The sequence below is a fragment of the Convolutriloba macropyga genome, chromosome 1 (genome assembly GCF_964194025.1).
Source record: "Convolutriloba macropyga chromosome 1, txConMacr16.3, whole genome shotgun sequence".
Taxonomy (NCBI): Eukaryota; Metazoa; Xenacoelomorpha; order Acoela; family Convolutidae; genus Convolutriloba; species Convolutriloba macropyga.
The window spans coordinates 25,298,659-25,312,198 of record NC_134468.1 but is presented as its reverse complement, the minus strand read 5'-3'; the positions used below and the strand labels follow the sequence as shown (position 1 = coordinate 25,312,198).

Sequence of the window (13,540 nt, the reverse complement as noted above, 5' to 3'; positions counted from 1 at the left end):
CCTAGTTATCATCTCTACTGCTTATCGGTTTTGATACTAGTCCCTGTATTTTCTGCTTACGGCAGCGGTATGTCAAAAGAAATTAACTCAAAATAGTTTGCACTTTTAATAGCCGCCGTCAGCCTCTCAACGGCTATTATTTAGGCGCTCTCCTTTTTTCTAATTCGCTTTACATTTTGATCGTGTTTTTCGTTTTACACAAGTCACGACTTTCACGTTTGACTTCTGACTTACTTCACTCACTGTTTCAACTGAATGGATCTTAATTTTTTTACGCATTCAAATACGCAATGTGTCGAATACTGTCAAAGTCAAAAGATCAAAGTCAAAAGAGACGGGATAAACCGATAAAGCCCTGTCATTAAGTCATTGAGAATTAGGTTATCAAAGCTCATTAGAGTTTTTGCTAGCTGGCGTTGGTATTAAGCTTATTAGCTTTCAATTTAGTAGCTGAATTAAGTGTAGTTTTAGAATCCAACTGCAAAACGGCTATTTTAAAAATTTTTTCTGACATCAATCAGTTTTTCTGTTCTTTCAATCCCAATCGGTGTTATGGGAATCAATAGCGGCTATTTTCCGGCAATCTGCCGGGTATGTTATCAATAAAATTGGTGTATCCCGGAGGTCATTAAATGACTGAGCAGCTCTCTACACACTTACGCCTTACTAGTCTCTATGTATGCGATTCATCTCACTCACTCCCACCCCCATCACCTAATCCACCTCGCCCCCTCGTTCATTCCCCCGAATGCTATCATCCCTTAGCAACCCCATCTAAAAGCCGGCTACAAGACCCAGAGAGCACTGCAGTTGGTCGGCTCAATGTTTAGGTCAAGGTGCTGAGCAGAATTCAAAAGCAGAGAAAAAAGTCGTTGTTCAGGTCGTTTTGGAAAAAGTATTTACGGGGAGAACAATTTTCTTTGTTTACGTTGGGTATTTTCAAAACCATTCTTTACTGAAAGTTGTAGTTTTTTTCTTGTTTCACTCTTCAAGTGTTTTCTTATCAATGAGAAGTCTAAATTAGACTAATGATTAATAGCCGCCCTCATCTTCTCAGCCGGCTATTATAGCGCTCCTATTTTTACAATTCAAAGAATTTGAATTCTATTGGGGCGCTGTCTTTTTTTCAAGATCTGTTCACACATTTTCATGATTTTTGAAGTCAAATTGGAGTAGTGATTTTGGTCACGCCGAAACAGGAAATGGAGCGAAAAAGCGAGTGGTTTTGCGGCGTGAAATTTTTTCGCTCTAAATTTAAAGTAGAGTGAGAAAACGGTGTTTGAACAAAAATTCGATTTCTCGCTAGTGGTTTTTTTGTTCACATGCGGCAATTTCACTTTGATTTTTACTGTTTTTTCAATTTTTTGGATTGGATTTTTTTTCTAAATGGTTTTTCCAATCCATTCATAGTCCGTTTTAGGTTTGTTTTTTTAGTCAATGAAAATTCTTTGAATTGTACGTCAGGACTTGTCCTGCTATGTTTTTTTACTTCGTCGAATAAAAAAAAATGTTTCGCTTTACCTCATTTTGCCGCTTTTTCAACATTTTGCGTGATATCTTTTTGACTTCTCTAGGCTAGTTTCTCTCTTCTCTCATTCTGCTAAAAGTGATTGTGAACATCAGTTGCTCAGCAAAGCAATTCAAAATGAACAGAGTCACTATAAAAAATTGAAGTCAGAATTAGAAACGGGATAAACCCATAAAGCCCAATTTTAGATGCCCGCTATTTGAACGTCGTTCCTATAAGTCTTAGTTACCATCTCTAATGCTTATTGGTATTGATAGTAGCCCCTGTAGCCTCTCTCTAAGAAACAGAAGTACGTTTTGTTCAACTACGATATGCCAGCAAAATAAATCGGACTTAAAAAATGTTTTTGTACAAATTTTTTTTTTCAATATCTTCTATTCTTTCAATCCCAATCATGCTTATTGGAATCAACGGCGGCTATTTTCCGGCAATCTGCTGGGTATGGTTTTAGCCTTGCTGGTCCACCAAGAGGAGGAAACAGCGAATGGTTTTAGGGCGCGAAATTTTCAAAGTGCTTTTTAAAGTGAAGTGAGAAAATGGTGTTTAAAGCAGATTTTCAGTTTTTGAGAGCGACTTCGTTTTTTCACGTGCGGTAATTTGTCTCAAGTTTTCGCTGTTCTGTCTATTTGTTTTCTGTGCGAATGTTTTTTTAAAGGTAATACGTGCGTTCTATTAATGCATAGTTGCAGTCTTTTATACACCTCCAAAGGAAACTAATGGTTTTCAAAGACTTTATTGAAATGTGATTTCCTTCGCTTTTGTCTGTTTTTATTGTTGCTTTGTTTTGTTAATATAGTCTTATCAATGATCGGTTTCAAGGAGTATTTGTTATTATAATGTACTGATTCGGGTTGTAATTAACATTGCTATTACTTTGACACTAACTGTTTTTGAAAGATATTAGCAATTTTTTATTTTCATATTTTTTTTCTCACTTAGTTTTATTGTGGACATCTCAAACTGAGTCTCTTAATAGTCCCATTTTAATCAATTTGAAAGATTTTTTCATGTCAAAAGGTTTTCACTACTTTGACATCACTTGCTTTCAGAAAATTTTAGTTTTTCGTCGTATTTGCCCTTGTTTGAAGTTAGCTGTTATTAATTGCTCTTAAACTAAGTATGTAGCAATTATTTTAGTCCTGTCGGTCTTTTGTTATGCAATTTTTGCTTTAACTTTTTTTTCGTGTGAACCATTTTACTTTTCGTCCTCAAAAACGGGATAAACAGGTAGCGCGCAGCGGGCATTAAGTGTTCTCAGAGCCTTTCAGCTCTGTTTCAGCTCAAATTGTTTTGGAGACTTACCTTCTTTTGCTCCCACCCCCCCCCTCCCCGCGCTGTTACCCCGCACCCGCTAGTTGCCATCCATCTCCCCTCCCCGGTGTCTAGCTACTGATGAACAACCGCTCGCTAAAAACACTCAACTTTATACTAATTTGAACAATTTTTTTCAAGCTTTTTGAAAATTTTTGATATTATTGAGTTTTATCAGCACTAGTGTCAATGAAGCTTCTCTAGGGTTTAATAGCAGGTTACTGCATAGTTTTTAGTGATTATGGAAGGGTTTAAACTTTTAAATATCACGAATTTTAGCTTTTTTTTAAAAAAAAAACATGCAATTTTCATAGTGACAATTTTTCCTTATTCAGGTCATTCCAGACCCAGGGACCAGAAAACCTCTTTTCGGGGTTTGGTAATAAGAAACTGACAAACTTTTTTGGCCATGCAATAATTTCAACTTTTTACTATCACAAATTTTAGCCATTTTTTGGTAAAACTGGCTTTATCAAGCTTTTTGAAAATTTTTGTCGTTTTTTTTACGTTTTTCAGCCCTAAGAGCCAAAGAACCTCCTCTAGATTTTGACAATAGGTTACTGTTTAGTGTCTAGACGTACTGTATTTCAAAATGGAATGTCTTTCAAGATTTTATCTTCATGAATTTTAGCAATTTTTTAACAAAACTTGCAATTCTTTTCAATTTTTTGGACATTTATATTCATTATTGAGGATTTTATGAGCCTCGAGAGTCAGAAAACCTGCCTTAAGTTTCAATAGTAAGTTACTGGAACATTTTTGTGGGCCTTGGATTAATTTTCAACCTTTCAATATCACAAATTTTAGCAATTTTTTTCTAGTTTTTTTGAAACTTTGTCCTTTTTTAGGTTTCTCTGGCCCCAAAGCCACAGAACCTCCTCTGAGGTATGATGATATGTTACTGCATAGTTTCTGGATGTAATCGAATGTTTTTCAAGATTTTTATATTAACGAATGTAAGCATTTTTAAAAATATTTGCAATTCAAGTTTTTTGAATCTTTGACTTTTTTCCAGCATCAGGGGCCCCGGAACCTCCTGCGAGGCTTGATAAGCTGCTGCATAGTTTCTGGAATTTCAGAGTTAATGGAATGGTGATCAGTGTTTACATGACTCCAGTTTTAGTAATTTTTGGGACAATTTTTTTTTTCAAATTTTCGGAAATTTTTTTGTCACGCTGGATAGTCTCTTAAGACAATGAAATGGTTTTGAAGATATTAATATCTCGATTTTTAGCAAGATTTTCTTAAACTTTGCAATTGTTTTCAAAGTTTTTGAATATTTTTTGTCCTTTTCTGAGTTTAACGATCATTACTGCCCAACGAAACTTTTTAAGGCTTGTAGATGGGTTACTTGATAGATCTCCAGAGACAAAAAATGTTTCTCAATTTTTTTACAGCAAGCTTTTCTAAAAAAATTTGTTTTTCAGTTTTTTATGATTTTTTTTTACTAAAAAGGCTAGAAAACTAGAAGTTGCTGAGTCAAATCCCATCATGGAAAGTATTCCTAGCTCTCTCTCTCTCTCTCAGTCGGTTAGGGTTTCTTTCCTTATCTTTCTCGTTTACGTTTTATCTCTTTCTCTCTCTCTCTCTTTGTTGATGCCGCACTTCAGCTACTGTAATGTGGCTTAATGTCCTCATCTATTATCCTCATTAACGCTGAGTTATAGTACTAATGTTTTTATCATAAATGATTTAACCAGTACATTTTAAGAATTCATTGTTAATTGCTCCTAAAAGCAGTTTGTAACATATATTAATCCTGTTTGTCTCTTTTACGCATTTTTTTGCTTGACCGATTTTTTTGTCCGACCCATTTGACTTTTCGTCTTTAGAAATGGGAAAGAGTTAGCGCACAGTGGACATTCAATTCTCTTAGCGCCTTTCAGTCCACTAGAGTCAAGTATGCGATTCACAGAAGCTGTTTTGGCTTACACTTATGGTTTGGAGGGCGGTTCTTAGAAATTGATCCCCTACCCCACCTACCGCCCCCACATCATTCTCCCAATTCACTTTTGCACCCCTGCTGCTGTGCACCACTGCTCCGCTCACCTCAAGTCCCTTCAATTAAGCCAAAGTTGGACTCACTAAACCGTGGCTAGCTACTGACGAAGCCAACCGCTCGCCGGTCGTTTGAGAGCAATTCGCCCGACGTTAGTCGGTTTTGTTTATGTCACCTAATCTCAGTAATGATAGATCGCATTGTCTTGTATTTTTTCTTGGGCATAATTGAGTAGTCTAATTATCTATTTCTTAAAAATTCTTAACAACATACTTTAACGACTTTGCCACTTGTTTTCAAAATTTTTTAGTGATTTTTTTTAGCTGAAGCGGTGTTCTTGGTTTTTCTGTTTTGTCGTCTAACGCTATTTTTTATGGTCAGGTTTTATGATTGACTTCTACATCTTTATTAGAAGTGCGCCCGTGATGTCATTTTTTGCGCCCGTGATGTCATTTCTTAATCTCTTTAGCTAAATTTTGTAGCTCATTTGCGTGATTAGATTTTGATCATACGTGACTTACTTCACTCAATAAATCGACTTTTCTACTCGAAAACTTAAGTTTAATTTGAATTAGTTTAAGGTCCAAGTAACTCAAGTGTTACTAAAGGTTCCTAATAAAAAGGTTTCGGCGGAATGAATTTTAACAAGCTTTTTTTAATTTGCTGAATGTTTTTTACTTAGCTTTTTGAGTGACGCCAAGAAGTTTTTCATTTTATATCTGTATCTATTATATACTGCACGCAAATCTGTTTCGCACGCATTTTTTTGTGTTTTTTAGTCTCAATAATTAGAGATTTCTATATTCTCAATTGGGTCACATCAGAATCTAATTAATAGTTTTAGTTCATATCTTACTTTTTTCACACATTTTGTTTTAAATTTTTGGGATTTTGACCGTTTTGCAATTAATTGCTCTTGACCGAAGTTTGAAACAAAAATTTTAATCATACGTGTCTTTTTATGCAAAGTTTTTGCTTGGCTCTTTTCTTCTTCAACAGTATTTTTTATTTCACTTCTGGAATGACCTTTTCACGGTTTACTTTAATTTTTTGATTGATTTTAATTGCGCATTCAGAAATTGTCTGGCTTAATTAAAACCGATTATGAGCGATGACTGTGCATAGCTCCTTAGTTTTGAGGTTTATGTCCACGAACCTCAGCTGAGAGATGGAGTGTTCGAACCCCTCCCAATTAACAAGTTTTTGCACCATAAATGTTTCTCGCCTATGCCCATTTCAAAATGTTTGCCTCGCCAGTCGTTTGAGTGCATTTAGTCCGATAGTCGGTTTTGTTTTTTGTCCGGTCGGTCTGTCTCATTAATGCCAGGTCTTCTTTGCCCTCCATTTAGGCATAATTGAATCTAATCATTGGTTGCAGATTATTGGTGATAATTAAATTGGCTTTGATACCATTTTCAACTTTTTTTTGAAGTTTTGGTTGTTGCCTGCATTTGTAGCTTTTTTTGTTGCGTGGTTTACCAATTGTTTTCTTTAAAATTAATATATGCTTTCTATTGATGAATAGTGCAATAGGTGTTGAGGAGTTCAAATTTTTGTTGGTGTTTCATTGACATTTTTCCAACTTAATTTCAATGACATTCACAAAAATAGTTTTTGGCAAATGCTACTTGTGTTGTTCGTTTACTTCGTCTCCCTTGGTTTTTGGCAAAGATGGTGTTTGCTGTCTGAAATTCCATTGTGTGAGGATTTTTAGGGTTGGCGTTGTCGAGAATAATAACTTCGATAACCCTATTTTTCTAAAAGAAATGAATTTCATGTTGTCGTTTTTTGTGGTATGGTCTGGGTCTTTTGTCTTGGTATATGGTGTGTTCATTAGAGGTTGTCCTGCTAAGGAGGCTGAGATTGCTGTCTCCAGTTGCTACTTTTCTGTGAATTGTAATTCAGAACTGGACTTTATTAATTAGTTTTACCTTTCGGTCTTGTTTTTTGTTTTACTCAAGGCACGACTTCTTTGTTTTAGTTCTGACTATTCACTCACTGTTTCTACCAAACCGATTTTAAATCACTTCACACATTGAATCCCGCAATGTAGTGACTCATGTCAAGCTGAAAACAGCAAAATAAAAAAGACTGAATAAAGCCCTGTCACTAAGTCATTGTGCATTACGTTATCAAAGTTCATTAGAGCAATTTCTAGCTGGCATCAAAATTAAGCTTAATAACCTTCATTTTTCTAAGTTTTTTTAAATTTTAGATTCTGACTGAATTTGCACGCCAAATTATAACACTTTCGACACTTAGAAAAATGTCAGCCAATTTTTATCTTTTTTCTTTTTCTGTTGCAATCCCGATGTGCGTTAATCTGGTCAATGGCAGCGATTTTCGACAATTTCTTGGCTATATTCTAAATTGATTTCATAGCGGTGCTAATCTTCTTCGAATAAGAATTAAATTCGCTTTACCGTTAGTCACAGCTTGTTCAACAAAGTTAAGTTTAACAAGTTTATCCCGTTTCTATTCTTTATTTTGTTTTAATGCGCGTGATTCTTTTCTTATCGACTTCTCTAAGCTATTTTATTCTTGGCTGATTCTGCTCAAAGAGCTTTTAAACAGTAGTTGCTCATCGAAGCAGTTTGAAATGAATGGCGTCATTAAAACAAAATCAAGAATAGAAACGGGATAAACTCGTTAAACGCAACTTTAGATGCCGGTTACTAAGACTGTTACCATCTCTAATGCTTGTTGGTATTGACACTAGCACCTATGTTCCCTCATTAAGAAACAGGACTATGTCTAACTACGGAATGGCATCAAAATAGTTCGCACATATGTTTTTGTACAAAAATGGTTCTTTCTTTTTCTGTTCAATCACAATCAAGGTTATGGGAATCAGTGGCCGCTATTTTTTGGCAGTCTATGTTTTTGAGGGCGGGGTATGTTTCTGAATAAAATCTGTCGCTACAACAAAGCGTTCGTACAATACGATATCACAAGGGACTTTTCGGCTAGTGTTTAATGCGCATGTCAAGCATTCTGGAGTGCGAGAGTTCTAATCCCTCCCTAGTAAATGTTTCTATCGCGCCCAAAATTTCTAGGCTACAGCCCCTGAATTAAATTACTCGCCTGCCATTCCAGAGCAGTTTTTCCCGAGGTTAATCTGTTTATTTTTGACAGTTCGTCGTTTTAAACGCTTTTTAGCGGTTTTAGTATTAATTTCCTTAATCAGTCTTTTGCTGTATGTTGAAAGAATTCGTTTCAAATTGTTTTTGGTAGGCAAGATCTTGACAGGCTGAATTAATTTAAACAATTTGGTGTTCTTTTACTGATTTTGACAATCTTGCTCCCATGTAATTCTTGCTGTTAATCGTTCTCCACTGAATTTGTGAATTGCTCTCAAACGAAGCAATTGACTTTCATTCCTCAAAAACGGGATAACAGGTTACGCGGTTAAGGCTGTTTTTTAAATAGCCGCCGTCAGCCTCTCAACGGCTATTATTTGGGCGTTCTCCTTTTTACAATTAAAAGATTTTGAATCGTATTGGGGCGCTGTCTTTTTTTAAGATGTGTTGGCACATTTTTGATTTTTGAAGGCAAATTGGAGTAGTAATTTTGGTCACGGCGAAACAGGAAGTGAAGCGAAAAAGCAAGTGGTTTTGCGGTGTGAATTTTTTTTTGCTCTAATTGGAAAGTAGAGTGAGAAAACGGTGTTTGAACAAAAATCCGCTTTCTCGCTGGTGGTTTTTTGTTCACATGCGGCACATTTTTGTTCATCTCTTCGATTTTACTGGTTTTTTTCGATTTTTGGATCGGATTTTTTTCTAAATGGTTTTCCCAATTCGTTCATAGTTAATTCTAGGCCTAGATTTTTGTTTGAATCAAATTTCCATTTCCCGCTAGTGGTTTTTCATTCACATGCGGCATTTTGACATCGATTTTCTGTTTTTTTTTAAACTTTTTTATCTTTATTTTAGAAATGGTATTCCCAATTCGCTCATGGTCTATTCTAGGTCTAGTTTTATGTTTAGTTGATGAAAATTTTTGAATTGTACAACAGGACTTGTCCTGCTCTGTTTTGTTAATTCTCTTTACCTTTTGATCACGTTTTTGGTTTTACATGAGTCACGATTTTCACGTTTGACTTCTGACTTACTTCAATCACTGTTTCAACTGAATAGATTCTAAGATCTTTCACGCGAGCGATAAATTACCCAATGTGCTGAATAGTGTCAAAGTCAAAAGATCAAAATCAAAAGAGACGGGATAAACCGATAAAGCCCGTTCATTAATTCATATGCATAGAGCGCGTCAACGGCGGCTATTTTCCGTCAACCTGCCGGCTATGTTTAGAGTTAGACCCCTCCCGTCCAAATCTTACCCCTGTTTCTTGTGTGGATTTGATTCTCCATTCTTGAAATAGTTGTGCAATTCATTTCTAGAGTCAATTTTGGTGTTCGAGGATTCTTGAGTGTTGGTTTTACAGAATTCAACGTAGGATAAATTTAACTTCTTGGGCATCTAGGAATTTTTTCAAGCCTAAATCGTCTAAAGAGTTTTCTGCAAATCTTCGGTATTTTAAACAATGTCTACCGTAGCGAATCACGCTCAATTTCTGCAAAAGCCAGCCCATCGACAGTTGTTTGATTGCTATTTGCCCGACGTACGCTTGTTGGTTATGTTCTTTTTGCGTGTTAATAGTTGCCGTCAGCCTCTTGACGGCTATTGTTTAGGAGTTCTCTTTTTTTTCATAGGCTTTACCTTTTCACGTTTTTCGTTTTACATAAGTCACGATTTTCACGCTTGACTTCTGACTTACTTCACTCACTCTTTCAACTGAATGGATTTTCAATTCTTTCACGTATTGAATTACGTAATATAGTGAACACGGTCAAAGTCAAAAGAGCAAAATCAAAAGAAACGGTATAAACATATAAAGCCCGTTCGTTGAGTCATAATGCATTAGGTTATTAAAGTTTGTGAAAGCGATTGCTAGCTAGCATTAGTATTATGCGTAATAACCTGCAGTTTAGAATCTAAATTAAGTGTAGTTTTAGAATCTAACCGAATATGCAGAATTGACACACCAAATAAGAACACTTTGACACTTAGAAAAATGCTCTCAATTTATATCTCCTATTTTTTTTCTTTTTCTGTTTCAATTCTAATGTGAGGCAAGCAGGTCAACGGCGGCTATTTTCCCGGCCATTTGCCGGCTATGTTTTCAATCCCAATCGGTTTTATGGTAAGTAATCGCGTTTTTTAACGACTGCCAGAGCATGCGACAGTGCCTAACTATCATGTCTAATCAAAATAACACGTACTTCCTTTGTTGGCATAATAAAAATTTTCTTCTCTATGTTTATCAATCACAATCGGGGTCATTGGAATCAATTGTGACAATTGTCTGACAATCCGCTGAGTGTGTTTTATCTGTTGTTTTTATTGTTTTTGTAAACTCTGTAAAAGGTATTTTCCAGTTATTAATAGCTGCCTCAGCTTCTCAGCCGGCTATTATAGCGTTCCTATTTTTTACAGTTCAAAAAATTTGAATTGTATTGGGGTGCTGTCTTTAAGATCTGTTCACACATTTTCATGATTTTTGAAGTCAAATTGGAGTTGTGATTTTTGTCACGGCGAAACAGGAAATGGAGCAAAAAAGCGAGTTGGTTTGCGGAGTGATTTTTTCGCTCTAATTATAAAGTAGAATGCAAAAACTGTGTTTGAATAAAAAAATGCTTTCTCGCTAGTGGTTTTTGTTCACGTGCGGTATTTTTTTTCCTAAATGGTTTTCCAGTCCATTCATAGTTCATTCTAGGCCTACTTTTGTTTGAACCAATTTTCCATTTCTCGCATGTGGTTTTTTGTTCACATGCGGCTTTTTGACATCGATTTTCTGTTTTTTTAAACGTCTTTCGATCTGCTTCTTAGAAATTGTTTTCTCAATCCACTCATAGTCCGTTCTAGGTCTAGTTTTTGTTCCGTCCATAAAAATTCTTTGAATTTTACGTCAGGACTTGTCATGCTATTTTTTTACTTCGTCGAATAAAAATTTTTTACTTTACCTTAGTTCACAGCTTAAACATTATGCGTGCAATCTTTTTGACTTCTCTAGGCTAGTTTCACTCTTCTCTCATTCTGCTCAAAGTGCTTTTAGACAGCAGTTGCTCAGCAAAGCAATTCAAAACGAACAGAGTCAGTTTGAAAGAACGAAATCTTAAATAGAAACGGGATAAACCCATAAAGCCCGATTTTAGATGCCCGTTACTTGAACTTTGTTCTTAGTTAGCATCTCTAATGCTGGTTGTTATTGATACTAGCCCCTGTGTCGTCTCACAGCGAAACGGGAGTATGTTCGGCTCCAAAATGACATCAAAATAGTTTGTACGAAAATCATTTTTTATTAGTTTTTTCTCTTTCAATCCCAATCTTGGTTATGGGAATCAACGGCGGCTATTTTTCGGCAATCTGCCGGTTATGTTAGAATTTTTTATGTTTAGCTCGGAAATGACCCTGAAACTCTGGCCCATTTTGGATTGAATTCTTTGGACTACAATGGGAGGAACAGCACGACAACATTTGATGGTACGACGACCATTGCAAACGTGGAACCATCATCCGTACAACCAGCAGCAAGCCAAGATACTCTTACGCCAACCTTCAGAACAGTTCGTATGTCCAGATCTCTGTCACATTCGGCGTTGGAACAGCTGGATTATGCTGTTACTGGTCACGAGGAGTCGTCACCGGAGGCCGAAGGACAACTCAACAGTGAGAGAAATACCAGAGATCTTGAGGTGAACGCAGTTCATTTGATGGACCATAGTACCAATGCACATTGGGTCCCTGAACATTGCGAGGAAACGGCGTAATGTGAATTTAACTGAACTGAAAACTTAATTAATGTTGATCGCGTGTTTTTAAAGCTGTGCTGGCTGTATTTTCGTTGGCTTCTTGTTAGATTTTTTCTGTTGCCTAAGAGTGTTTGTGTCAGGTTTGCCCCCTTTGCTCGAGTTGTTCTGCCTTTATTTTACTCAGTGCACTGTTATGTAACCCTTGATATTTTAGTGAACTATTATTATAAATGTGTGATATTATTAATGCAATTGAATAGCTAAAGCGAGGCATGAAAAGTGGAAAATGTTACGCGGTGCTGGATAGATTTTAAAATTGTAGTTAGAGATATAACCCCTTGTGCTGCTCTTGTTTGGGGCAATTATAATTTGTCAATCAAATTCACTATATTCTCTGAAATCATTTCTGAGATAAAGCAGTAGATAGCATATCTGAGTTTATTTTCTAACTCAACTGAGACAAAGTTTCAAAAGAATAGTGAACAGATACCATCAGAGGCCACTCCACTTAATTTGCTGCAATACTGCCAGTTCGGATACGGGACCCGGCTGTAAATTGAAATGAGAGTAGATCGAAGAGCACAATGATGTATTTTGTAGGAATTGAGACAGTAGGTAGAAAGTGAACAGAAACCGTGTAATATATTCCAATTGATAACTGTTAAGATATTATTTACAAAATTTTGAACACGAGATGAGCTAATCTGCTCATGCCTTGCGAGTCATGGCCCTGCAGCAACCGACCGCGGAACGACGAAGGTTTGAACGACATTCGCGTTATTGTTCCGACCCCTTTTTATGTGGGGAGGAGCTGTATGCTCAACTTATCGTCTTGTGGCAATTTTGGATGATCGATATTTTTGACGTATAAAGACAGGAGAGGTATCACTAGAAAGCTCATCGGGCGTAGAATCGTCAATAAACAGAATTTTATGCAAATTTGTCATTTTACTGTAACTTTGTTCTCTTTTAGCGTAATGTTCGAACAGTTTAGCCCATTTAATAATAGCTGCGAAAGGAGCAATTACTGGTCTTGGCTTTTTTTATAGCTGTGAGCTGAGCGAAGCTATATTGCGGTGCTCTTGGTTTTTACAATTCAAAGAATTTGAATTGTATTGGGGAGCTGTCTTTTTTTACGACTCGAAGTCTTTTTTTTAAATCAATTTTATTGGAGTGATTTTTGAAGCAGGAAATGAAACGCGTGAAAAAATTTAGTGGGATTTTGGCGCTGAACAAAAGAAGAGCGGAGCGATGAGAGAGTGGTTTTTGTTCATACCGCGGTTTTCGAGAGAGCGAGAAAATGATGTGAAAAAATTTTCTCTAAGCGAGCGAAATTTTTGTTCACGTGCGGCATTTTAAAGCAGTTTTTTCCATTTATTTTGGTTAAGAGGTTTGGTTATGATTTTGTTTTAATTCTAGGCTGGTTTCGGTAGTGGTTTGAAGGTTTCTAGAAATTCATACGAATTTTATGATAATTCGGAGGTTTTTAATGTATTTTGCTGATTTTCGGGCTAATTTTTGCGTTTTTCTGACGATTATTTTGTTTTACTGGCTCAAAAGGGTATTGAAGAAACCCCTTACACTTGAGCAAATTTATGATAACAATTGGTTGAATCATGTTTTTGTTGACAAATATGACAAAAAAATGGCGAAAATTGGAACTATTTTTCTTAATTTTTTGCAGTTTTTCGTTTTTTTTTTCTGTTTTTTGCTAATTTTATTTGCCTATTATGACTTGCCTATTGTTTTCGCGAGCATCTGGAGACCCTATTGGCTGAAGGGAGTTTTTCTTTGGATTTGTATCTTGAAATATTAAAAAAATTTAGTAACTTTTTCCAGTTTTTCAGTGAAAGTTGTTTTTTAAGAGCTTTTTTTTTTCATAATTTTAGCCTA

General features: G+C 36.0%; 1 protein-coding gene across 5 annotated transcripts in view; it reads left to right on the top strand.

Annotated features, from left to right (window-relative positions):
- The window catches only part of LOC142337094 (protein CLEC16A-like), a 107,628-nt gene extending 95,581 nt beyond the window's left edge, over positions 1-12,047 (top strand). For all 5 annotated transcript variants that reach the window (XM_075386202.1, XM_075386175.1, XM_075386211.1 and 2 more), the window contains one exon: positions 11,294-12,047. In XM_075386202.1, the coding sequence (XP_075242317.1) occupies positions 11,294-11,665 (372 nt within the window). In that variant the 3' untranslated portion in view covers positions 11,666-12,047. The remainder of the gene's footprint in view (positions 1-11,293) is intronic.
- The last annotated feature ends 1,493 nt before the right edge of the window (positions 12,048-13,540 follow it).